This window comes from Cimex lectularius, unplaced genomic scaffold (assembly GCF_000648675.2).
Source record: "Cimex lectularius strain Harlan isolate CLEC.00 unplaced genomic scaffold, Clec_2.1 scaffold39, whole genome shotgun sequence".
Taxonomy (NCBI): domain Eukaryota; kingdom Metazoa; phylum Arthropoda; class Insecta; order Hemiptera; family Cimicidae; genus Cimex; species Cimex lectularius.
Window position 1 is genome coordinate 1,935,247 of NW_019392653.1, and position 27,974 is coordinate 1,963,220.

At 34.4% G+C, this 27,974-nt stretch overlaps 1 protein-coding gene across 1 annotated transcript in view; it reads left to right on the forward strand.

The window, feature by feature from the left end:
- LOC106661086 overlaps positions 1-27,974 on the forward strand; it is a 70,882-nt gene that overhangs the window by 32,278 nt on the left and 10,630 nt on the right. The window contains exon 2 of the mRNA XM_014384237.2: positions 12,309-12,776. Coding sequence (XP_014239723.1) covers positions 12,309-12,776 — 468 coding nt within the window. The remainder of the gene's footprint in view (positions 1-12,308; positions 12,777-27,974) is intronic.

Genomic DNA, 27,974 nt, shown 5'->3' on the forward strand with positions numbered 1-27,974 from the left:
ACCTTTTCTTTCATCTATCATATTTAGTGCCATCATTGGCAGCATATAGAAACCACTCTACACCATATGTCTTCTCCGGGTACAGTTTTGGCCATAGCAGCCAGCTTGCCTTGGGAGAAAAACTTACAGGCACATATGTGTAATACGTGTTAACATGTATAGGCTACAAATAAATTATTTAAAAAAACTTTCCATAAACATGTAGGCATACATAAATATAAACGTTTTGAATAAAAAATATATAATAAATAAATATGTAATTTGACGGAGAAGTTATATCAGTACTTTCATAAATAAAAATTTTCATAGTAACTTTAACATTAAATAATTTCTTACATTTCTCTGGATTTTGACCTGAGTAAAGTTCGTTTGATTTTCACCATTGTCCAATAGTTGATGTAACCACGTTGTACACGTTCTCTCTAATGTTCGTTTCGTGTGGCCTATTCTGTTAGGCCTCCTTGTAATAAGCTCGTGACTCTCCGGCTTCTTGAATTATCACTTACTTAAAATCCAATTTTGATAATTTCCATTACGTCTTAATGGGCCTTTCATCAACCCAGGCGGTCATTTCAGTCGGTCTATCAAAACGGGCAAGTTAAGTAGAAATTTATATAACATGACAAGGTATTTAAAAAGAATAAATAAAATTGCTTTATAAATCGGTTCCTTGTCTTGAATAATGATCTCTTATTATCATTCCAAGCGTCCTCCCCTGGGGGGTGATAGCCCAAAATCAACATACTCGAATTTAAAAGATGGAACACGGCTATAAATAAAAGTAGATCTAAGATTGTCGGAAGCACCCGTAACAGAAAAAGATTTACATAGAGTCATTTACCTGCCATTTATTAAAGGTCGTGCAAGTTTCAGGTACAGTTCGCTTCCGTTTTCCCGTTGTGAAATGCCATAGATTGAAAGGGGGCTAAAGGAGAAAGGGTGATAATAAGTGACCTCGCGATACCCAGGTGTCCATTTGATAACTGCTCCTAAGACCTAAGCGCCCTGAAGTGATCATAAACTTTCCATCGATATCGCAGGTTATGATCGGGTGCGGTGCTGTTTAACGGTTTGCAGATTAAATAATACCGATGATATTAGGTAAGTCTCACGTTCCGACACAATATATATTGCAGTATTCGCAAAACATTCTGAAGGTAAAGAACAGTAAACTACAAAAAATAACCCCAGAAGGGATGGTATAATAAAAATCCTGGAAGTGAAAAATACATTGAAGGGTAACGATTACCAAACTAGAAACAGAATGCAAGTGTCAGATATATGAAGATAAAAAGACAAATTATGAAGAAAAAAAAAACAGTAAGAAATATGATTTATTTGTAAGAACATCAACCATAAGGGTAAAAAAACAACAACTCGGTATTCAACAAAAAAGATTATGTCTTTTGGTGAATGTCTTATTTCGAACATCTGTAGACGAACAAACGAAAATTTATTAATCCATAAACTTTTTCCGAAAGTATAAACTGGAGGAATTTCCTGGTGAAGTAACATTTGACAACTTACGAGTTTTTACCCAAAATATAGACAGCACTGGTTCGACAAACACGTTTTATTCCAACTTCTCTGATTTTATTAGCAAATTGGTGGGTTGTCTTGTACGTTTCTTTAGTTCTTCGTCAATATTATTTACGGCTATAATGGTTTACGTAATAATTTTGAACAGCATGCGCGCAGGTGATTGAAATTCTTCCCGGACCACTGTACGTGATGAATCCCCCAGAGCAATTTCCCCCCGGCCAATCACAGCCCGATCTGGAAATTTATAAAACAATTAGATTCCACAGGCAATTCAGTTTTATGACGACTTTAACTAAGAATTCAATTTACTTTCACTTTAATAATGTATTAAAGTATTAAAACTCTTCGTGAACTGAGTTTTATAAATTTGAAATTTTAGTTTTTTTTCCTGATATGTCTGCTTATTTGATCTTTCATAATCATTCCGGTTTTTCTTTTCGCACAGTTCCGACATTTTATTTCGCGAAATTTGAACCATTCACGCAAACCGTGCGACACTATTGTACACTATTGGTGTCTATTTATGGTTGTATTTCTCATAGAGTTTTAAATTTTGGCTTTGGTTTACTTTTCACGAGGTAGTTTGTAATGGAAATCAAAGACTAAAGAATCAGAAAGAAGAAACAAATTACAGTGAAAAAAGAAAGATCCAATTTTCATTAAGTCATGACTAAACAGTTAATAAATTTATTGGAAAACCCGTTAGCATATGACAATCTTGAAATTTCGTACATTTATATTCATAGTTTTAATAGGGCAATAAAATTTAACATAATTTATTATGGCGTGAGTAACCATATTCCCGCGAGTTTTTCGATCACCTCATTGGAAGGGATTTTGTCCAGCCCTATTATAGATAACTTGTAATTGAAACAAGCTTAGGCTACAGTAATACCAAAAACCTAACCTTGAAAAAAGGGGCCAAGTTCCAGACCCCCTCCCAAAAAATTAGTCTATCAATTTGATAACATGTACACTGTGGCCAACTCCGTTCTTTTTTAATCTTTAGTCTTTACGTGAGAAAAATCAAAAGTACAGATAAAATTTCCAGATTCACTCCCAAAAAAGTAAAAAAGTCAGCCTTTCAAAGTAGTGATGTCTAAATTGTGGCCAAGTCCTTTCTTTTTTAGTCCTTAGTCTTTACCTGAGAAAACTCAAAAGTACAGATCAAATTTCCAGATTCACTCCCAAAAAAGTGAGCCTATCAAAGTAGTGATTGTGGCCAACCTCACTTCACTCCTACTTTTATGAGCTTGAGGATTAAAACATCAGGACCATATTTGCTCACTCAGGATAGGTGGGTGCAGGGAAAAGGTCACAACTCACAAGAATAGAAAAAGGTTCCAGACTTCTCATTGTTCATTCAGAAACTGGCCAAGTATTAACGAATAAAAATAAAAGAATATGTTGCTCATAAAAGTAGGAGTGAATTGAGGTTGGCCACAATGTAGATATCACTAATTTGATAGGCTGACCTTTTTACTTTTTTGGGAGGGAGTCTGGAACTTTATCTTTTCTTTTGAGTTCTCTCAGGGTATTCTACTATTATTTATATTTTCGTTTTCATTAAACACGATTTATAAAAAAAATATTTACTCCCGGAGGCCGTTTGGGCCACCAAAACCGCCCGTTTTAATCAAGCAACATAATATCAATCAACAACAGCATATTTTTTAAAATTATTTTATTATTTGTTTATATTTTTTTAATCCATGGATGCGCGTGGATTTACGCATTTCAAAACTATCCTCCTCTCCTTAAAGCGGCACAAGTTTTAAGAAACTTGTAATTTTCAGATTTTTCCCTTTACTTACAACATAAGTAGGGCTTTTTACCAAATTTCACGATTCTAGCTATACGGGAAGTGCCTTATAGGCCAATTTTGATGATAAGCATAAAACCTCCCCTCTAAAGTGGCACTAATTTTGTACCAAATATTACATTTCTACTTATACGGGAAGCGCCTTATAATTTTGATAATGTGACTACCGTATCCTCCCGTAGGCGGCATTAATTTTGGGAAAATTGCAATTTTTACATTCTTACCTTCTTGCAATATAAGATGTACCTTTTTAGCAAATTTCACGGTTCTATGTCAGGAAGTGGCTTTTAATTTTCATGGTGAGACTACACTCTCCCCCACTAAAGCGGTACTAATTTTTAGAAAATTGCAATTTTCAGAGTTTTTCCTTCACTTACTATATTAACCCTACCTTTTTACCGAATTTCACGTTACTAGCTATTCGGGAAGTACCTTATAATTTTGATGATCTGTGAGCCAGTCAGTAAGAAAAATGCAAATTTTGAAATTATCCCCTTTCCAAAAGGCTTAATATTAAGGGCTCAAATTTACAATGTTCAAAGGGATCTAAGCTTAATTGATGTTTCAAATATCAAAAGCCCATCTTAAGAGGAAGCAGAGATATGAGGATGAGCAAATACAGTTGAATTCGTTTAAAGGTACACATGGCGGCCTGATGGAACTTGGTCAGCTCACAGCCGTTTCAATTAATTGTCTTACATATTATGCACAATATCGCATTTAACACAATACGTTTGTGTGAATACCCTAAATTTTATGGGTTTTTCGATATACTCATATGAAAGGATTGTGCTCAGCCAATAACGTGTTACAGCAATAAATTTAAACTGAAGGATAAAATATTTATTTTATTAATTATCCTTTATCTTAATAGCACAATATCGCATTTTACACAATATGTTTGTGTGAATACCCTAAATTTGTGGGTTTTTCAATATACTCATTTGAAAGGGTTGTGGTCAGCCAATAACGTGTTACAGCAATAAATGTAAACTGCATGATAAAATATTTATTTTATTTTATTAATTCTTCTTCATCTTAATAGCACAATAGCGCATTTAACACAATCGTTTGTGTGAATACCCTAAATTTTATGGGTTTTTCGATATACTCATATGAAAGGATTGTGCTCAGCCAATAACGTGTTACAGCAATAAATTTAAACTGAAGGATAAAATATTTATTTTATTAATTATCCTTTATCTTAATAGCACAATATCGCATTTTACACAATACGTTTGTGTGAATACCCTAAATTTGTGGGTTTTTGATCTACTCATTTGAAAGGATTGTGCTCAGCCAATAGCGTATTACAGCAATAAATGTAAACTGCATGATAAAAGATTTATTTTATTTTATTAATTCTTCTTCATCTTAATAGCACAATAGCGCTTTTAGCACAATACGTTTGTGTGATTAGCCTAAATTTTGAGAGTTTTATCAATCTACTCATTTGAAAGGGTTGTGGTCAGCCAATAAATAGCGTGTTACAGCAATAAATTTAAACTGCAGGATAAAAGATTTACTTAATTTAATTAACTATCCTTTATGTTAATAGCACAATAGCGCATTTAACACAATACGTTTGTGCGAATACCCAAATTTTGGGTTTTTTTCAATCTACTCATTTGAAAGGGTTGTGGTCAATAAATAGCGTGTTACAGCAATAAATTTAAACTGTTTGATAAAAGATTTATTTAATTTAATTAATTCTTTTTTTTATCTTAACAGCACAATAGCGCATTTAGCCCAATTAATTTATTGAAATGAACTGTTATGTCGGTTTTTTCTATAAACTCACCAAATGATTTTGATCTGCTTTATGATAGATAACTTGTTATTGAGATAAATTTATTGTACGGGATAAAATATTTATCTTTTTTAGTCAATGCCTTTTAACACAATAGCACAATGTGTTTAACATAAACGTTTACACAAATACCCGATAAATAAGTTTTTCTTGAGATAAAATTTGGCAACAGGGTGAAAGATATATTTTTTGAATTATTTGTCTGCAATGTTAATAGCACAATAACAGGATACAACGGTTTTATGTACACGGGATTTTTTTTGTATCGTTTTTTTAATCTACTCACTCATTTGAAATAATTTTAGTCAGCCTTATAAAAACTAATAATTTGATAACTTTTTATTGGGATAATTTAGGCTAGTTCATGATAATTAACTTCTTTATATTAATCTTTTTTTGATTATTTTTGTTGCTAAAGATCGTACAGTACAAATGGACAAATATTATCAGGGACGATCATACTAAGAAAAAAATAAACCTATCTAGAAAAATTGTTTAGAGTGCCCATACAAGGATATCCGTGGTTTGTGATTTTTTATATCTTCTCTTCCATTTGGATTTAAAAAAATCAAAAAAAATTACAAGCACTAACACTCCGGGCCGTATAAAAGTTGCAAATGTGCTCTTCAATCAGTCGTAAAGTTTTCGCGATTTCGTGATGTACCCCGACTCGGTTTCGTAACGGACCTGAAACGAATACTTGTCCGTCCAAAATTGGCGCCGGAGCTTCCGCGAGAAGAGGCGCCTAGGCCAATAAAATACCCTCGAGCTCTTTTACATTGGGAATGAAAAACCTCCGACCTGACCACAATTAACAACGCGGTCTGGCCTTTTTGCTTTCTCCTCGACAAGTGCAAATTCCCAGGTGCTCATCTTGTTCTTTCTTAGATAACAGGTGAGAGCATCATTCTTTCCTTTCACAGGATCTTCCGTAATTGGCTTTTTCCGAATTCAGAACGAGAAAAATAAAAGCACATTTTAAAATCGCATTTATATTACGAAAACTTGTATTTATGACATGACACTTCAAGAAAATAACTAAGTGTCGTTTATACATGGTAACTTTTAATTTATTCGTATGGTTTTATAATGTAAGTGTTAGCAAAGTGGATTTGAATGGTTTATCAAACCGAAACCGCACCAGGTCTCACATACTTTAATGATTTCTGCTTATGCAAGGAAAATAAATACGACGACTCGACTGGCTTTACGGTTTTTTACTATCGTGAGCTCATTTAATCCCCAATTCGAAATTTTAATTTAACCAGTTTAAAGCCAGCACTATTTAACAGTGTAATAAATAAATTGATGTTGTCAACTAACGACTCAGCGTGTAGATTACGACATCAAATGTTGATTAATTCTTTCCAGTTTCATCGAATTCCTTTTATTTATTATGTGGGGTGTTCAATAAAATATTTTTTTGTTGGGGCTCTCTCACTAATAAAAGCTTCCATGTCATTAAAAGTTAAATCTGTGATTAACATTTTAACCTATTGATTAAAACAAAAATAAATAACAAACGCGGAGCATGAATAAAACTATGAGGGTGAAGAACCTGTAAATTTTATTTTTTTGTTTTTATCCAATTCTATAATTGCACAATTCAAAAAAAATAAAAAAATAAAAAAAAATAATAATCCTCTTCCTTGGAAAATAATATACTATAAAACAGCAAACGTCCTGTGAATGTTTAATTTTTAATTTTTTGAAAACTTTTTGAAAAGCATTTAAATTCTTTCCATAAATCATACTACGATTAATTTTTTCACGCAGTAATAATCTATCTAGATTTAATTGTAGTAAAATCACACAGGAATTAAGAACGAATTATACAGTTTGGTGAGAATAATTGATAATGTCTAACTTTTTTATCAATGAAAGTATCATCGGCTCATAGAATCCACAATCATACTTGTCTCAGTGTAAAAATGTATATTTTGCAGATGCATAGTTCCATTGATTAGGAATCGACACAAAATCAGGGATTTATTAATTAATTATTAATCTTTAACTCTCGGTTTTTGTGTAAATGATGGTCGGCTATCTTCGTAACAGTACCGACGTAGCCGACTACAAAGGTTTACGTAACCGTAAAGTTATGTTGGTACGAATTAGGGCAAATCGTTTACTGGAGATGTAGTACCTCGATGATGATGATAAGGGAAATGGGAGTTTTGTATTCACCGAGAATTGCAGGCTTCTGGTTATTGTACTTTTTCTTGTTCCTTGGTTAAGTTCGATTGATCCATAATCCTCGATCCTTATCTTAAGAAGTTTTAGATTATGGACTGTCGTTCAATTCTTTGTTCCGGGTCGTTTCTTCTTATCGTGGTATAACCTACAAATGAGGTTATATATACCATATCAGTTAAGGTTTTTCGTCAAATGCTAATGACCAGTACTAGTAATTACCTTATCACGCCCTTCATTTTCACCCTGTCTAACTGTAGCTGCTTTAAATTCTGTGTTTCTGCTACCTCTCGTCCACATCTTCAGCGAATTGTACGTTTTTTGTCAACCCATTCTGAAATTGAGGAGTCTGTGTTGATCTTTTTTTCTAGAATATGGGTTCTGGGTCTATAGGTCTTACAGATCCTTCTGTGTCCAGTCTGTCTTCTTGTTCATTATCCAGATCTCTTTTCTGTCCTGACACCCAATATATTCTCAGGTGATTGAATTTTCTTTCCGACGTTTTGGAGATTTTGGAAGCATTCATTCATTATTTTGTATGTGACCTTTTACATGGTACTGCTTTTAATACTTTTAGTCTCTTTTAAACTTTCTAAAACACAAGCAATGATACCATGTATGCCAGCTTGAAAGGCCGAGGTGTTCTTCCCTAATAAGTTCGATTGTTCATGTTTTGAGCTTGCACAGAATATACCTGATCCGGTCCTTCATTGGGTTTGGATGTACTATATACTATATACCGTACACATAATTTGATTATTCTGATTTCTTCACCTTTTTTTTATAAACTGCTAAAACTTTATAGTATGTTGCAAAGATGGTTCTGGGATCATATAGTCAGGCCCCATTTCTAAGAATGGGTGTCTGACTTTATTTATTATTGTTGTATGCCCGGAATGTTTAGTCACCCCTCCAATTTGCTGATTTTTGGAGTCTGCATGAGCTTCTCTTTGCATATATGTTTCTAATTGAGGTAGTTATCTGTAAGACATCTCATGGAGTCATTGCCTCTGTGAATTTTCGGGTAGCTTGTTTTTGTTATATCTTAGTATCGTTATGTTGTTCTTGTTCTGATCATGCAGCCACTCAACAGGTGATGAGAGGAGAGGTAAGTTGAAAACCCATGAAAATAAAACAGAAAAGAAAAAATTAATGCGGAAAAGTATGGAAAGAAACAATAAGTCCATATTCCTTAAACCAACAACCACTCTACTTTAACCTTTCTTACCCTATCATTTAATTATCTATCCCCTTCCCTATTTGCTACCAATATTTATCGACAACTGGTTATGACCCAGCTGATAGTAATGAAAAAAGAACAATAGAGATAATGTAGTGTGCAGGGAGCGTCGGTGACCGCCACGGTTTAGGTTCTGACACGGCATTCATCACTGTAAGGTAAAGGTCCAGGGTTCAAATACTTCTACAAATTCAAAAAGTTACCCAGTCCAATTTGTCCCGAGTGCGGAGAGAAAGACAGTGTCCAATATTTAACCTGTGTTCTCTTAGAACCCGCGAAAGAACCGGTGAAATTGTTGTTTCGTGAAGGATGGCTGCCAACATTAAATGACCTAATAAAAGAAAAGCGCGCTTTCGAAACGCTAAAGGCAATAAGCCAAGCTATTGTAACTTAAGCACCTATTTATTTATAAGCAGTGATAACATGTTAGAAAATAGTTGATTACTTAGTAGATTAATTGGTAAGGTAGGTTAATAGTGTTTTTTAGATTTTTAAAATACAGGCCGTTTACTCCTTATTCATTAGGACTTTAATTAATTATATGTAGTATAAGCAATATGTAAATATTTAATTATCAAAGGAGTAACCAACAAGGGGAAACCTTTTGGAACAGGAACAAATAATCACCGAGAAATACAAAAATTTACCCTTACCTTAATTGGGCCTCCTCCCTTCACAGGGCGAGACTGAAGGAAGGCGTTAAGTACCCCAGGACCCAAAATTAGAAACAAAACTAGATTAGAGGCCGAGGTCCGCCGGTATGGGGCTCCCTAAGGTACGGCGGGGAGGTGGAGGAAAAAAAGTCCCGGGTTCGAACCCGACATACTTAGCAATTTTTTTTTTCAAAAATACCGGCACTCTGAGGTGCCTATATGACTCTGCTGTTGCGAACCCTCGTAAAAAAAATATAGTGAACACTTTTGGGCTGTTTCAGGCTTAGAATGTTCGTTTCTTTTTGGGCGTTTTACGTCAGTTCTCAACAACTGTAGTAAAGTTGTTCCAATCTGTTTGGACCAAACGGTTTTCCGCTTTAATCATTGTAGTGACATCTTGTTTAACACGTTTCTATAGACAAGCAAGTACTGACGAATTCCCCTCGTAAAAAATGGCATTTTCCACAGTCTTTAAAGCGCATCTTTAACGCATTAAGGACAGTAATTTTCCGGCGTTGACGATACAAGTTCTGAACCCGAATGGCAATTCATCACTGACGGTGGAAAGTTAAGTGTAGGCCATAAACGACGCGTGCCGGCGGAAATATTTTCCGCTCCCGTAACATCAACCATAACCGACAAAAATAGCCAACAGGATAAAAAACCTGACTTTGATAAATATGACAGATAACGGCGCGACTGACCTCATTAACCGATGCTCCTGAAGTTTTGCAATAAGAATATGCTTTAGATTTTCGAAAGACCGGTGCGAATGACAACCGGACATTACATATGTGTGAGGAGTTACAAATGCAAATTACCTCTGGTCCTAAGTGGAACTATTGAACTGGATGATTGAGACGGATGTAAATCTTCATGGATAAAGGGAGTCGGTTTTTCGACCTTTCTGAAGAGGGCACGAAGATGACAGTGTTTCATAGGCGGAGCTTTTAAAAAAACAATGATTTATTTCAATGACGCTTTCACTCTTTTTCCCTTGTGCGAGGTCGTACCCTCCTGCGGACCGTGTCGTTTTCAAGTTCAATAGGATTTCTCGGTTTACATGTCAGCGGTTTTTTCTTCCGATTTCTCCTGTGAACGTTAAGAACGGTCAGATCGGTAACGTCCCTCGTTACATCACGGTTTCTTTTTTGTAATATTATTATTATTATTTATAGCGTAGAAGATGCGGGATACAAAACATCTTTTCGTAACCCGCCCTCAACATGCAATTATCCTGTCGGTACAAATATGACTTCTTTTTCCGGTTCTACCATGTTGAGAGGCATACAACAAAGTGTACTCGATGTACACTATAGTTCTGATGGGCGAAACGTTTAATAGGCTTAATAGTTTCATTGCCATTAAACCTGAGCTCGTATCCGACTCTCTGAAGATTCCCCAAAAGACCTTGGGCATAATGGATATAATGATAAAGAAAACGGAAAAAAATTGATTAAAAATAAGGGTGAAAAGAAAATTGTTTAACGAGATTAACAGCAAGGTCATTTCAGACCCCAACGCATCATTTTTTAAACCTAAACCCACTCACCCTTAAATACCACATTTTTTCCTTTTTACACACGATTTAATGAAATAGGGTTGTGAAGTACTCGATGTTTTACGAGAGGCCCTCACACACACACTCACATTTACGCTAATAAATACATTCACTCTTCATATCACTAAAGGGAACAGGAGACAAAATATCTATGTACAGTGAAACAGCCCTGTTTGTCGTTTTCCAAAAATTAGAACGGTGAAACCAACTACTCGCACAATTCCCATATTGGGTGGCATTCCAAAGGATTTTTTCCACCTCCCGGTCTGCCTAGGGAGACAGCATAGTGGCGATAGAGCCAAGGTATGACACTTTCAAGTGAGACACATCGAGCAACCTTTCTTTACATTCCGGTCAAATCTGCGGGCGTTAGTCCAAAACTAAGTGTCCGGGTGCCAATCTGGCATGGCCTATTCTTAATCGGGTGAGGATGATCCGACAAATTTTTGATTGATGCAGTTATATTTTTCATTTGTGATGTTTATCATATAAAAATTGTTCAAGAAAACAAAAGGTACAATTTTAAAATATTAAAAATTAAATAATTTAATTAAAAACAAACAAAAACAAATAACCAAGTATTTTTATTTATTAGAAAATTGACAAATTTTATTATTTTTATTAATAAAAACGACATTAGAATAACCAGATAACGCCATTAAATAAATTATTTGGCTTCATTTGAAAAATTGGTTATATCTTTAATAAATGATTCAATTTTAAAAAACCCTCAATTTTATAATAAAAGCTAGATTTGTTGAAAGTTACTAAATTTTCATCTATTATAATATTTTAGGATAATATTTTTTTCCTGCTAGGAAGTAGGAGTATTAATCTGGAAGTAGTGAGTTCGAATCCCGCTCGTAACACTAATTTTTCATCTCGACCTACTTTGTATAAAAAAAATATTTATTTTATATTTTTACCTTTATATTAAGCTCTCGTTTTATGTCCTTTTATACAGTTTTTGTAATTAATACATTTTGAGACCTTAAATTTACTATGAATGAATGGTATTTGATTTAGTGATTAAATAGAAAATGGAATCTTTTGTTGCAATTAAATTAAGAAAAGTTTTTACCAACTTTTTATTAAAAACATAGTGAGGTCGCCGTTTATTTAATTGAGGATTCAACAATTTTCATGACAAATTCTGCCCTGAATCTATTTAACTATGCTTTTGAATTTTTTTTCGTTTTGACCGAGCAATCGCCTCGAATCGCCTGGATAATAAAATCTGCAAAATTCTTTAGGCAAATCTGGCCGCTGGATGAAAACTGTATGCTTCAAGAAATTTTATTTGCTTCCTGTATATTTGTCGTCGGGTATGTCAGAATAGCAAGAATGTTCCTGCGGTCCATCCTTTTAGTTACTGTACATATTATGTTAGCCCATGTGGGTAGGATACTAGATGTTTATTGGTACTTTTACTTTTAATTTCTCCAATTTGTTTTCTCAATAAAATAATCTTCAATTTTTTTTTAAAGAAAAAGAGGCAGATCTTCAGAGAGCAAGTCCTTCCTCACTCAGGCGGCAAGATCCCCGAAGAGGCTTTCAGGTCGGACAGACTCGCCCTGAATAAGTTAAACGCCGCTGGCATAGCCGTACCAGACGGGATCCTCCTTGAAACAAGAAACCGAGAGTCGCACTTCCCGTCGCACAGGCACGACCCGGACATAGAAGCTTCGATCATAAAACTGGTGCAGAAACCCGACGGGAGATACGCTCCTCCCGAGGGACGATATCCGTTCAACAACCTCGTCGCCTCCACTTATGTAATAAGGAAGCCCATTCACAGCCATCACGTCGTCATACCGCCGCAGAGGCCCATCCAGACGATCTTCAGACTTCCGGCTAGACCGTTTTTCGAGGCCGATGATGATCTGTTCGAATTAAACAACGTTGACGACTTCGACCTTCTGAATACTTACAACACCGATTTCCCGGGAAGCAGGGTAAGTCGAACAATCACATTCAAATTGAGTTAAACTGACTTTATTATAACACTTCAAAAAGGATCTGTGTTGAACTTTCTTAAAGACAAGTAATTTTGGGAATTTCTTTTAATTCTTCTTAATATTCCTGCACGATCTTGTATTACTTCCAACTATTGTTAGTTCCCTTCCAAAATTAAAAATAATTCGTCCTAAAAAAAGTAGTGTGCTGGTTTCAGATCATTTGGTCTACCTATATTCATAATTTTGTTCAGCCGAACCTTTTCTCTGTTTCTTCATTGTGCTATTTTTTCGTGCGTTAATTAGTCAAGTCCCTTTTACCGTGAAAGCCACTACTGAAGATGGTGAAATTGTGCGTGTCTACCTCAAAATAGGCAGTCCAAATCGGAAACAACAGGTTATCATATCACAAACCTTTAGAATAAATCTCATAAAAAAAGATTATTTTTTTGTTTTAAAGGCAAATTCCGCATTTTGGTTTATGGACTTTTATGGTTGGCAAATAATCGGTTTAGTCAACCCTAAAGCCTTTCAATATTTTGAATGACGGTTTATTGCTTCATTCATGGGATTAAAAGTTTATTTAATAGTTATACACAGGTCATCCTTTCTAATAAACAAACTATTTTGTTTTTATGTTATGTAGGGGGAAGGCGATTCTAGTCTATTTCGAAAAATGAGATTTGGCAATTTCTCATTGCCTATTCTTGTTTTCAGGGAGCAGTTCTTAACATATCCTACAAAAATTTTTGTTGTTTTTGAATTTCACTTTTAGAAAAAGTAAATAATGTTTCTCCTACATCCTTGTTTCTATAAATGTGAAAATATGGAACGACTCCACTCTTAAGTTCTACAAGGTGTATACCGCCTTAAAAAAAAATTAATAAAATTTATTAAAATGCTATTTATACGTGTAAAAAGTTAAATATTCAACTTGTATTTCATGTTGACATTTAGAGTTAGTTTCGGTTGTTTTGTAGGATAAGGGTTGCTGTTAAGTTAAAGTAGGGTTAGGTTGAGTTGGTTTAGGTTAGAATCAAGGTTAGGTTAGGTTATAGTTAAGGGATGGCTATATATTCATGCTTCAATTTTTTCTATGAAGCGCTGAACATGAGCAAAAATTAAGTAGAATTAATGTCAACATTTCCATTTTTTATGGTTTTCTTTTTTAGTCAAGACACTACGGACAAAAACGTAACGAGAAACCGTGGTACTATTCTTTTCTCGATCAGAAATAAGAAAAATGATCATCAGGAGAATAAAAAGGTTTTCTAGTTTCAGAAATATGAATTGTTTTGGAATTCTTCTAGTGATGATTTAAGAAAAATTCTACAAGGTATTTTGTAGAATTATTATTTATTATTTTATTATTTATTTCCCCTTTATTTCCTTTATTTACTGTAGGCTGAATCACCATGGGGAAAAATACCTATAGGTGCACAATTGTTTCTGTGTTTATAAGGTTTTCTGGACCGGACTTGAATATGAAAAATATGAAGCAATATGCTTATCAGAAAGTAATGAATAAGTTTATTGAAATGACCCATAATTATCCATTAATAATCTCTTGATATCCTTATTGCAATTTAATAACACAGTTCCCTCTGATAAACAGTCTGTGATTCTGTTTAAAATTTTTGTATATGAAGTTTTAATTTAATGATTTGAATTGAACTGGTCAGGACAAGTGCCGGTATTGAAAGATTGACGAGGTTGCATGTATCAATCGTATTGCAACCAATTGTGCATAGTCATCGATGAAACATGAAGCCTCGCGTGTTGTAACAGATGAAAAGGAGGTCTGACTGACGATCGACTAATGCAAGCCGATTTTCTTTCATATCTGTGATTATTTGGCCGTAGTAAAATACTGTACTTGTCGGGATTGACCGGCTAGTTTTCGAGAAACGGTTAATAAAGGATTCCTCTACAATAATACAAAATACATGGAATTATCCTATTTGAGAGGTCAATATAAGTTTGTGCTGGGTTATTTCACAGAATCAATTTTCTGTATCGTTATCATTGCAGTTTGAAAGAAGTACATAAAATGAAATGAGGTTTCTAAAGTTTCTTTGAATGGGAAAATAAATATGCGTGTAAAAATCAGTGATCAACACTGATTACATTGCTCGGTCCGTTTATTCTTGGTTTTCATTTCAACTCATGCCATCTTCATTGAGGACCAGTTCATCAAACATTCATCCACTTACAGAATAATAAAAACCACTAATTGTAACATAAAAACAAAACATATTGGCAGTATCTTTGGTTCTTTTTTACCATTCTTCATGCTTAGCTTTTAGAATTCGTAAACACAACAAAAACTTAACCGTGAAAGAAGGGCCAAGTTCCAGGCCCTCTCCAAAAAAATTAACCTAACAATTTAATGATATCTACACTGTGGCCAAATCAGGTTTTTTTAGTCCATAACCGGAGAGAACTCAAAAGAAAAGATAAAATTTCCAGACTCCTTCCCAAAACAATTAGTCTATAAAAGTAGTGATATCTACGTTGTGGGCAAGTCTGTTTTTTTAGTCTATAACCTGAGAGAACTCAAAAGAAAAGATAAAAGTTCCAGACTCTTTCCCCAAACAGTTAGCCTATGAAGTTCTTTATAAGTTCGTTTTGCCTAATGTACTGGAATTTAGAAAACAACTGAAATGTACCAATAGATGCGACACAAGAATACTTCGGACCTTCTGTTAGCCTATGAAAATAGTGATATCGACATTGTGGCCAAGTCAGGTTTTTTAGTCCATATCCAGAAAGAACTCAAAAGAAAAGATAAAAGTTCCAGACTCCTTCCCAAAGCAGTTAGCCTATGTACGTAGTGATATCTACGTTGTGGGCAAGTCTGTTTTTTTAGTCTATAACCTGAGAGAACTCAAAAGAAAAGATAAAAGTTCCAGACTCTTTCCCCAAACAGTTAGCCTATGAAGTTCTTTATAAGTTCGTTTTGCCTAATGTACTGGAATTTAGAAAACAACTGAAATGTACCAATAGATGCGACACACGAATACTTAGGACCTTTTGTTAGCCTATGAAAGTAGTGATATCTACATTGTGGCCAAGTCAGGATTTTTAGTCCATATCCAGAGAGAACTCAAAAGAAAAGATTCCAGACTCCTTCCCAAACAGTTACCCTATGAAAGTAGTGATATCTACATTGTGGCCAATCTCCCTTTTTTTTTAGCAACTCTGTTCTTTTATTATTGCTTAACACTTTGCCAGTTTCTAAATGAGCAATGAGGAGGCTAGAATTTTTTTCTTTTCTTCTTAGTAGTTCTCTATCTTTCCTTCATGGTATTGATGTTTTAATCCTCATTCAGAAAACAAAAAACTTGCCAAGTGTTAAGCAATAAAATTTAAAGAACAGATTTGCTCATAAAAGTAGGAGGTGGAAGCTATACATAGCGAGTTGGTACTTATTCTTTTCATAAGATCATGTTTCAAAATAACACAAAACGCAGGGATTTTTGTTGACCAATTTTGGTTGCTTAATTGTTCAATATGAAATATTAGTATTGATGGAATTTTATGTTTCTTAAAATTATAAGAGTAGTTGTACATAACAAATATCCTGCTTACATCCAGATGGCTCTTATTGTTATGAAATTATTTATTTTTGGTATGGTATTTTCTTTTTTAAAATTGCAAAAACCTTTGTATCTATATAAATTTATTTTCTTGAGCAGGCTCCAGTTCTGGATTATATTTAATTAAGCCCATTCAATAAGGGGAAAGTGATCACACATTGTGTCCCATTGAGGCCGTTGTGTAAGGGCCTATTGCCATTTTTTCCCTTTTTGTAAATTTGACATTCACCGACTTTTCATCTACCAAGTTTTGTCTTCCACGGAATATCGAAGAGCATTCTAGGTTGCAAAAGTTCCGGTTCTCAGGACGGTAATTGTGGCGTGTTGCAGGGAAGGTTTTGCAACTTCCAAGCAGAGTATACGCTTCGTCCGTGAAATGCTGGATAATCTGGATGTATAAGAACAAACCCATGACGTAATGGATTTGTTGAAGTAGGTCGGTTATACTGGTAAATTAGCATTTTGGATTTACCTAGGCTTAAATCCGCACGAGTACGTACACACAAACAAACGTCTGCCGAATTAAGCCCATTCCGTTCTCATAGTCCACCGGCAATTCCAGCTTTTGCTATTTCAGTAAATTACCGGCAGACTCGAGAATCACCCACGGGTGTTGGCAGTCCGGGGGCAGACCTCAGTCTTATAAGTCTAGCCTCTGAGGTTGGGCTACGGTGGGTGCTGTAAACAGCTAGGACATTTTAGCACTTAACGTATGTAGTTCCAAATCATTCGTACTCACGTTCACTCTTAAGTACATTCATTAAATTCATTCAATTAGGGTGGTGGATATTCCTTCATAACCCTTCACACATATTATACAACTAACCTAATGAGGATCGATGGGGTACTCGATATTCCGCCTTCCTCTCACAAAACACTTTCACGCTAATAAATACATTCACTCTCAAAAGAAGCAAGGTACAGACAACTATTATTATTATATATACAGGGTGACTGGTGATAAGTGTCAAAAATTTCTGGAGGTGTTTCTATTCACCATATGCATCAAAAAACTTCTTATAAACCCCTGTCCAAATCTCCACGATAAAGAATTAATCAGGTTTTGGGTTTTTTTAAATTTTCGACTTAGGTCCACTGAATTGATTATAAACTTCAGAATTACTGACTGCAGAAAAATCTGGTTTGTGCCACCTGAAAGAACGTTAAATTTGCTGTAAGGAAACCTATTTACATTGCAGAATCGTTGAAAAAATTCTACATGAAAAATTCAGAAAAAACAAAAATGTTGAAATTTGGATTTTTTTTTAAATGTTGGATTGGTAACAGTATATAACTACAAATTCCTTGTGCTCCCTCAAAAGTTCTCCATTCAATTAGCTTCCAGCAGTATACCAACCTTTTTGGATTGCGTTTCTGGAAGGCCCAAAAATTTGAGGGAGCTCCAGGAGTTTGTAGTTATTAACAGTTTTATAGGAGGGTTTATAGGAAGTTTTTTGTTGCATATGGTGAGTAGAAAAACCTCCTGAAATTTTCGACACGTATCGTCAAACACCCTGTATAATAGAACAACTTTGTTTCCTCCAAGAAACGGAACGGGAGAATACTCGCTGCTGTATACTCGAGCACATTGATTTGAGAAATCAGGTGGCATTCCTGCTTGCTCTTAGAATTGGAGCCAAGGGAATCTTTCGATTAGGTGGAACACAACGAGCAACCTTTCACTGCATGCCGGACACATACGCGGGCTTTGGCCCAAAAGTAAGTGTCCGTGAGTCAACCTCGTTTGGCCTATTCTTAATCGGGTGAGGATGACTCTTCTTCTCCGAGTCAGATCTTCCAAGGGCCACCCGTCGACTGTAGTTTCGTGTTTAATAAACAAATAAACAGGAAACGTTTCAAAAAGTATGAGATGCAATGATAATCAAACTGTTCTTGGCAGATGCATAATTAGAAAGCGATTGGCAGCGTGCCACAAAGGTCGTAACCCTATTTGGTAAAAGGGCCTTGTTTAATAGTTTCTACTTTCCTCCGGAAATCATTGCTATCTCCGCAGTCCTCACATTGTCAAATTGACCGGCGAAAATGCCAGCGATTCCAGGATTGCGAAGATCGGCAGGGCTCATCTTTACATAATGTCATAAAACCGCCGTCCCACGTCGACAAATGTCGAAAAATTGCGCCAGACAACGATCGGCCCGGCTCTAAAAATACGTCGGGACTGATTATGCGACAGGGGATTCGAGGGTCAATCGGGACTGTAACCGGTTGCGTAAGGATGCACGTGAGCGATCGCTCCTCCGGATGTACCAGATCTCGACGTTTTTCTGAATATTTTTCAAAGGTCGTACTGGTGATCCGGTTAGTTATAAGAGTCAGGATAATCGTTCAACTTTTGTGATCTGGTTCACATGCGGTTTATTTTATAACCTGGGTGAAGAAGATGGTTTCTTCCTGGAACGGCCCAATTATCGCATTTATAAATAGAATCAACTCTGCATATTTCCTCACATAAGAAATTCTAAATAAGACCAGATGTTCTTAGATATAAGGATGATTTCCAATTCGATCATTATGTAATATCGTAGTACTCCACAGCGAACCGAAATGTAAGTTAATGATATGGTTAAATTGCACAATATGTAGGAGTTAACCATTTTGAAGTTTAACGTTATACCTTGTGAACTGATTAATGGTCACATTTATTGCTTTGTTTTTCATGTTTTACTTAATAATTTTTTTGCTTACCTTACCTCACAAGAATCCTTGAAAAAAAGTGATCCTCATTTCGGCTTCTGACAACTCTACATTTCAATTTTTTCAAAAGTATTTTGGTTTACTGTAATGATTTTGTTGTCTTGCCTCTCCCTTTCTAACCACTGAAGATGGTAAGATGAACGATAAATCGTTTTGGTCTACGTATCTTCCCTGACGTCAAGCGTTTTAGTCTTGTCTTTTTCAGTAATTGGTCAGGATTACAAGCAGGTGGATGCAAGTCAAAAAATCTACCACATCTACCGAAATCCGTCCGCAAACTAAACGTACAAAGATAGGCAGACTAAAATGATTGTAACAGGGGAACATAACAGGGAGAGGCATAAAAAGCCCACGTCTGAATATCAAAATAGGAGTAGGTGCATGTAAATTAAAATGGTCTTTTTTTTTAGATTAATTTGGATTATTAACGTTTTTTCAGAATTTCAAAAGTCCTATAATAAAAAACGTTCGAATTGACACGTTGTAGACGATATCTTCTCCTTTGAGGGAAAGCTATATTGCTCGGCTGTCTCATCGACGTTACATCGATCGGGTCATCTCATCGACTTTATCCTAAAGTCCTACCTTGTTGATCTTACTCCTGAGTTTCGTCCTGTTCTTTCCCATTCACAGGAGTCCACAAGGCAGTGCTAATCTAATACTTTATTCATTTTATACTGCTGACATCTCTAATCATCCTAATACTCCCCTGTTCACGTTTGCAGATGAATCGTGTCCACTCATAATGATCCTGTCCTTGCAGTTCGTTTCCTACAGTGTTAACTTACCGTCCTTGAGCCATGGCTAAATAAATGTATGTTAAAAGTCTGCCAGCACAGTAACTTCACATTAGGCGAGCTTGCCTTCCTTCCTCATTCGTTTTCCTCTTGGCACGACAAAGTGTGTTCGCTACTTAGGGCTATATATCGACAAACGTCTCACAAGGAATCTTCTTACTAGACAAACTTGACTCTTAGACAGACGATCCAAACTATCCCTTTACAATAAAAACTAATCTACAATACATTACTCATACTGACATGGACTGTATGGAAGCATGGGGTTCGCCAAAGCATATAAATTCTATCAAATCCTTCCAGTCTAAAGCTCCCTTTTTCCTTTTATTATAAATGCTCTTTTCGATGTGTCCTAACGTACGCTCCGCCTTGAGATGAATTCCCCTTACATTTTCTACATACGAAGGTATAAAATGAACTGAACAGGCAGACCGACCATCCATAAAAAGAGGCAGCCCTCTCACCAAAACTCGATTTTTATCAAGAGCTTGAGGTTTTCTTTCTCCATTACCAGGTATGAAGCAAGCTAAGAGATTTATAAATCTCGCAAAACGGAAGACGAAAGAACTCAGCACACAGGATTTGGGGAAAATTACAGGACTCTAAAACGGCCATTGTCCTCTTAACTTCAACCTAAAGAAGAAGGGTAAAGCAAAGACAAAACATCCCAAGTCTATGAAAAACCTAGAGACATCTGTCATATCCCTTGTGAATGTGAAGCGCATTGACTCGGCTAAGGGACAACCACTTACTTTGGCAAGGTAATCCTCACACCAAGAGAGGTGCGCGAAGTGGCACCGAAGAAAGTATAGAAAAACTTGCACTTTCCAAAGTACGGTTATAATTATAGGGGTTCCACAATAGATTAATAGAATAGATCTTAATAAAAAACACAAAAACACAAACTTTCCTCAACCACATTTTCTGGTAGTCTTCATCGCCCATTTCCCGAGTGATAGCTCGTAAGAAGTGAATGCTTAGGTATACTTATGTCGGAGTGTCACTACTGAGTGACTTCTCCGCCCAAGATTATATTATATAAGGCAATTATATTCTTACTTTATTTTTCACACAATTAATATTATATTTGTTTGTTGTTGGTATTAATTAAAATATTCCGACATAACAATGGCGTTTGGCCAATTAACCAATCATTAGTACCTATTAAAAATACGCACTCTCTGGGAATCGCACCAACATTACACAGCGAATAGCCTTATGCTTCTTTTATGACCAAGAGAAATATTGCACTACAGAAATATTTAGCTATTTAATTTTTCAGCCTGGATTAGACCTTTCTGTTATTTAGACGTTGAAGAAGGTTATCTTCCTATTGTACAATAGCTTTGTCTTAAGAAAAACGAATGGATATTTTGAAACACTCCCCTGATTTCAGCCATTATCCAGTATATTCTGTGCGAATCGTTTTCTCAATTTGTCTATTTCTAAGTTGAATTACCAATACGCTGACATGTAAATTCCTTTTTGAATTTATAATAGGAAAATCACAGGATTTTGAAGTTTAGTTAAGTTATTTCCTTTTCGATAAACCCTCGTCGACCTCTCCAAGTCGTGATTTGCCAACACGTTAATCGTTTAATAAAAACGATTTATTAATTAGAAACGTTTCAATTCTGGGCGGACGGGCTACTCTGGCCCGACGAGACGCGAGTTCAGCCTATTAAGTAATTAATGGGTGCTTGTTGGGCATCCTCAATAAACGGGTGAGGTTTAAAAGTTGCACTACTGCTTTTAACTATGATTTTTTCCCTCTAGAACCATTACTTGGTTTAAAAGGAATAAAGGAGAAAGCAGGAATCGCAAATATTTGAAATTTTTGTCACGATCTACGAAATGATAGAGTTTATTAGCAATTATAGAATTATTGCTCAAAATTCTATAATAAAAATATGTCTAAATATAGAAAGTACAACACAAATCAACTTTACATTGATTTTAAAATGTTAAAAATTGAACAATTATTTTTGATTTATTCATGTCTTCGTATTTATAAACATAAACTTTTCTCTATTATGAACTTCAAGTAAACTACAAGAACAAATACTGTAATAAAATTATTGTTCCTTTTATTGATTCATTCATCATAAAAAATTAACTTGTATCTCTCAAAATAATGTATTAAATATATGACAAATAAATTCATTTTTGTCTTGTCTTGGCTATTAAAAGTAGGCTATTTGAGATGGACAGCGGGCAGATTGCAGATGTAATAAATTAAATGTCCCATGAAAGCATAAAATAACTGAACGAATTTAATCACTTAAAATGAGATTATCCCAAATGAAGCTTCATCTAATGCTGAAAACTTAATCGTTTAACGCACAGCATATAAGAAGAATAATGATTTAAAGACTTTATGTTATGCTTAATCAACTTCCACTGACAAGTAAAAACTTGTTATTTTTATTATTAGATTTTTTATCATGTGAGTAATGGTTTATAATTTAGCAACATAATCTGTGTTTTTAATTATAATTTGTTAATGAACTTATAATTAACTAAATAATCTATATATTTCTGGTTTCTGAACAAGGTGATAATTGACCACCCAGAAATCCTACTTATTTATAACAAATAATTTAATTAAAATATATGATACTTTTTGAAGCGTAATGGACGATCGTAAATTAAAAATAAATTAATAATCTCTTGCTTTTAGCTTCAAGATTTCTAAACGAGAATGTCATACGACAAACATTATCTCTAGACAGCCTTCAAAAATAATGTTTTTACGACAAAAGTATTCATGCTGAACCGGAAGGTTACTTATTCGGTTCGAGTACAGTTGCGGTTAGTTGAATTACTCAGACACGTATCGGAATGGTGCCAGTCAACTTTGAACACCCAACGTCAACTTTGACAAAAATAATGTCCGGGCATTTATTTTATAGTCTATAACATATATAACATATGTATTGGAGAATTTTGGAAAAGGGCGCCAGACTGAAAGAGGGCACTACATAAAGATAGACAGTTTTCGCGGGAAAAAACCTGTCGGATAAAAAAAGGATTTTTTCTCTCTTTTTTCTTCTTGGGTCGACCACGTGAATACGTGCTTTTAGATTTCTGTCTTCTGATCTCTCCTAAATTAATATTTTTTATCTCAGCTGAGTGTAGATTGTGAGATTCATAACATATATAATAAATGTATTGGAGAATTTTGGAAAAGGGCGCCACAAAAGATAGAGTTTTCGCGGGAAAAAACCTCTCGGATAAAAAAAGGAGTTTTTCTCTCTTTTTTCTTCTTGGGTCGACCACGTAAATACGTGCTTTTAGATTTCTGTCTTCTGATCTCTCCTAAATTAATATTTTTTATCTCAGCTGAGTGTAGATTGTGAGATTCATAACATATATAATAAATGTATTGGAGAATTTTGGAAAAGGGCGCCACAAAAGATAGAGTTTTCGCGAGGAAAAAAACCTCTCGGATAAAAAAAAAAGATTTTTTCTCTCTCTTCTCTTCTTGGGTCGACCACATGAACACGTGCGTAACCTTATTTTAAATTTTGTTTTTTTCTTTTTCTTGTTTAAACCCTTTTTTTCTGAGGAGATCCACGTAGTTACCATAAGTCCAAATTAGTTGTGGCAATTAATAATAACGTATATGGATCTGTAAAACTTTTTATATATGTAGCTGGTTAACAATGACATGCATTTGGAATTTTTGAAAACAAAGGCTCTAACAAAATTAAATTTTTAAGGTGGACATGATTAATTGACGTTACGTGATAAATGATAACTATGGAAAAATGGCTATTAACTGACAAATGGTGACTACGGACGCAGTCCGGAAAAAATATGGTGATTTACCTTTTTCGCTCTTATTTTAAAGGTATTATGTAGCCAACTTATCTTTTCCACCTAGGATAAGAAAATAATTTGAAGCATCGATCTGATATATAAAACGTTACCAAAACGAAAAGATGCTTTCAGTAAAACAGTCGAATTATCCGGTGTAAAAAAAGTTCTGAATTTATTTAATATCAGTAAGATTACGTTGATTGGAAATATACCAAATAATGGGTAAAAATTTATGTTGAAAATGAACTTACGTTCCTCGGTAAAGGAATAGCTGGTTCAGACATAGCCCACAGTTGTCAGTAGGATCAGTAGAGGTTTTCAGAAATGTTGAACCCGTTTCAACGTCTTCATCAGATTAGGAACGTCTTCACTCCTGAGTAATGTATTTCAGAGCATCACAGAGTTATAAAAATTAATTTATCCTTCCTCAGAAGATAATGTCTCGAGGAAATTGAAAATAGTTCGATTTTTCTTAGATAATTTCCTACTTCTTATATGATGAAAGAAGTAGGCTTAATCCTCTTTTCATTCAAAGATAAAGCTAACCAGAATCAATTAATCCTTTAAAGGATTAAAGTCATAAACTTAAAAAATATTGTTTGATTCGATTTAATATGTGATTTATTACAAAATTATTTGCTACTTGTTTTCCAGCATTAAAGTCTCCGATTAAACGAGGAGTCCATTCATAATGACTTTTAAAGGATCCTGAATTGAATTAATGTCTGGCAGATAAGGTTGAACATGTGTCAAATAATGGCGGACAAATTAATTTAGAAGTGATATAACCTACCATCGTCTCTGAGGAAGAACTATTTCAACGTTGTCTTTTAAAAGATTACCCATATTTAATTAGAAGATAGTTTGATTTGATTTAATCTTAGAGTGATATACTGACAAACAACTAGACAAACTGCCACTACAGATCATTTTTAACGTATTCTGACTTACGTTAATATATCCCAAAAGAAGGGGAATCGGATCATCCAGTCTTCTAAAGGATTAAGTTTCAACAGTTACAAAAACACATTGTCCTAAGCTGATTTAATTTCAGAGAGATTACATTGAATGAAAACAGTACAAATATTACCATAAATTCAATTTGAATGACCTTTGAGCTATCAGCTTCTATGAGAAGACTAGTCAAATCATCTTGTCCTTTATTGCTGACCTTAAAAAATTGGTCTGACATGTATCTGACCGGGCTATGTATCTTTTTAGTACAGAAAAACTTGGGAAAAAGCTTCGTATTATCGCACGAGAACCGCTTTTTAAGTTGAATTGTGAATTTATTGAAAAGACGATTATGCCATTTCTCCTTAATTTTCATTCTTGGCAGGTTCCTATCAGTAGGATCAGGAGGGGTTTTAAGAAGTCTTGAACTCGTTTTAGCTTCGCGATCAGATCAGAAAACCCATGAGCAATGACCTTAAAAGGATCACAAAAACATGAAAATTAATCTGTCCTTATTTAGAATAAAATATCCCGAGGAAGTTGAAAGTGGTTCGATTTTTCTTAGATTACTTTTTTCTTCAAATATGATGAGAAAAGAAGGCACAATCTTCTTTTTATCTAAACATAAAGTTAACACAAATCAATTAATCCTTTAAAGGATTAACCTCTTAAACTTAAAAAATAATACGATTTGATTCTACTTAATCTGTGATGTACAGAATTATTTGCTACTTTTTACCAGCGTTAAAGTCTCCGATTAAACGAGGAGTCCATTCATAATAACTTTTAAAGGAACCTGACATTAATGTCAGGCAGATAAGGTTGAAAATATGACAAATTAAATTCGAAGGAATACGACCTATCACCTCCTCTGAGGAAGAACATTCGAAGATACATAGTATAAGAATTCAATTGAAAAAACATTTCCAAAAACCACATACCACAAGAAAGATAAGCCAAAATACATAGAACTACATTATGATCCACAAAAAATTAATCCTTTAAAGGATTAAACTCATAAATTTAAAAAGTAATATTTTTTTTTTCAATTTAATCTGTGATGTACAGAATTATTTGCTACACTTTACCAGCGTTAAAGTCTCCGAAGAAATAAGGAGTGGAATTATCATTCACAATTTAAACGAACCTGAATGGATTTAATGATAGTAAGATAAGGTTGAAAATATATCAAATAATAACTGAAAAGTTCAATTCGAAGGAATATAAATTATCACTTCCTCTGAGGAAGAAATATTTCAATCATCTTGTCTTTTAAAGAATTACCTTTATCTTTTTTGTTGCTTTTGTTTTGTTTGATTGTTTGAATTGATTTAATCTCAGAGAGACATATTGACAAACAACTAGACAAACTTACAAACACGTTAACACTGTCCTTTAAAGGATAAACTTTACACACTTTGGTTCTATTTAGTGTTATTTACTACGTACTTTACCAGCGTTAAAATCTCCGATGAGACGAGGAGTAAACATTTCAATGACCTTTGAGCTATCACCTCCTATGAGAAGACTATTCCAATCCTCTTGTCTTTTATTGTTGTCCTTAAAAGGATTATGCTTATACACTTAAAACTGAAATGCTGTTTCAATTCATCTGATCTCAGATTGTAGATGTTGAATATTGAATTGATATTGTATATTGAATGCATACAAGACACGTAGTGGATAAAGCCCCAATTTTAACGTATTTGTCCAATCGTTTCCTTTTAGAAGAATGATTGAATCAATTTGTCCTTTAAAGGATTATACTTATATACTTAAAAATTAAAGATTAATCTGGATTGATTTAATGTCCCACATATTATAAAAGAGACAAGTTAGAGGCAGTAGACAAAATCAATTTGAACGAAATTAGATCTATAATATTAGAAGACTAGTCTCGTCCTTTTAAACAATTACCTTTATACAATTAGAAAAAAAAATCCTACCGGCATAAGATCACCGATTTTAATTATACTTTTTGTTATGATACCCGGTTAAAAAATATTGGACCCGTGTTCCCAGTTCCTAGTAGGCGATAGGGCCCAAGAAAAATTTAAGTACATAATTTAAAAAAAGTCGTTTTCTTCCTATATTATGTATGTTTTTCAAGGTTCTTATCTATGTGTGGTGATTAGTGACCGTTAGATGTTAACTGTAAACAATGTTTGTAAATCCCAGGCCCTGAAGATGATCTCAATAAAGATCGAAACGTTGGCACGATAAAGAAAATGTTTTTCTGAAACCTACATCACACCAGACCGTATCTCACGATTTCGGAATAATTCGTTCTTCTCTATGAATTGCAATTGTTTATTTCACTTATGAAAATAATACTCAGGATATTAAATGAGATTAGATACATCAAATGTTACAACTGAGACCAGATATATGAAAAGTTCCAGTAAAATAGACCAAAAAACTTTTTTATCAAATTCATTTTGAGCACTCTTTAAAGCCGGTAAATAATAATTTGCAAGGCTATCAAAAAATGTACATTTTTGAGCTGGATTCACCGAGAGATTTTTTACTCGTGAGTACCCAGTGTTCCACTTAAAAATTCATAAGACCTCTGAATATTTTCAAACTGCACTACAAGATATAATCAAAATAGGCAAACAAAACAAATGAGATTATGCTGAACCTGCATCGGCTCACTTATGTGTTCCGTTTTCACTTGTGGATTTGTTGAACTACTCATACGCGTTTTGGCATTGCACCACTTCAATTCCTCACTTCAGATTAATTCGCCGATTCGAGACGTTTTCAGTAAAGTAGGCTGAAAAATTGGTTTTAAACTTTCAAGCTGGATTAGCTGGAACCATTTTAACTAAAAAACCCATATATCCCATTTTGTCCTATTTCCATGGTATTATCTACTTATGTTTTCTTTAAGCCTTCATCAACAACTTTTAGTTTTTATATTATTATCGGCGAGGAAAAAATTGCTGCTAGACAAAAAATGTCTATTTTCATATTACTACGAAAATCTAAGCGTCTAAAATTTAAGCGTTTTATAAAGAGTGGTCCAAACAAACAAAAAATTTGTTTATTTTATTCGAAGCATTTTTTTTCGTTTCTGTAACTTTTTTATATATCTATTTTCATTTGATTGTACTTTGCATACACAATTTTTCGGCTTTGTGGCAAGCATGTTGGGACACAAGTCTAATATTTTTTGACCTAGTGTTATCAAAAATTGTTTCATTAAAATCGCTGATCCCACGTAAGAGTCAAACGAAGGATATTTAATTAATTTTTTTTTACGAGGGTTTTCAACAGGAGAGGTTATATCAACCCTTGGGGTGCCGGTG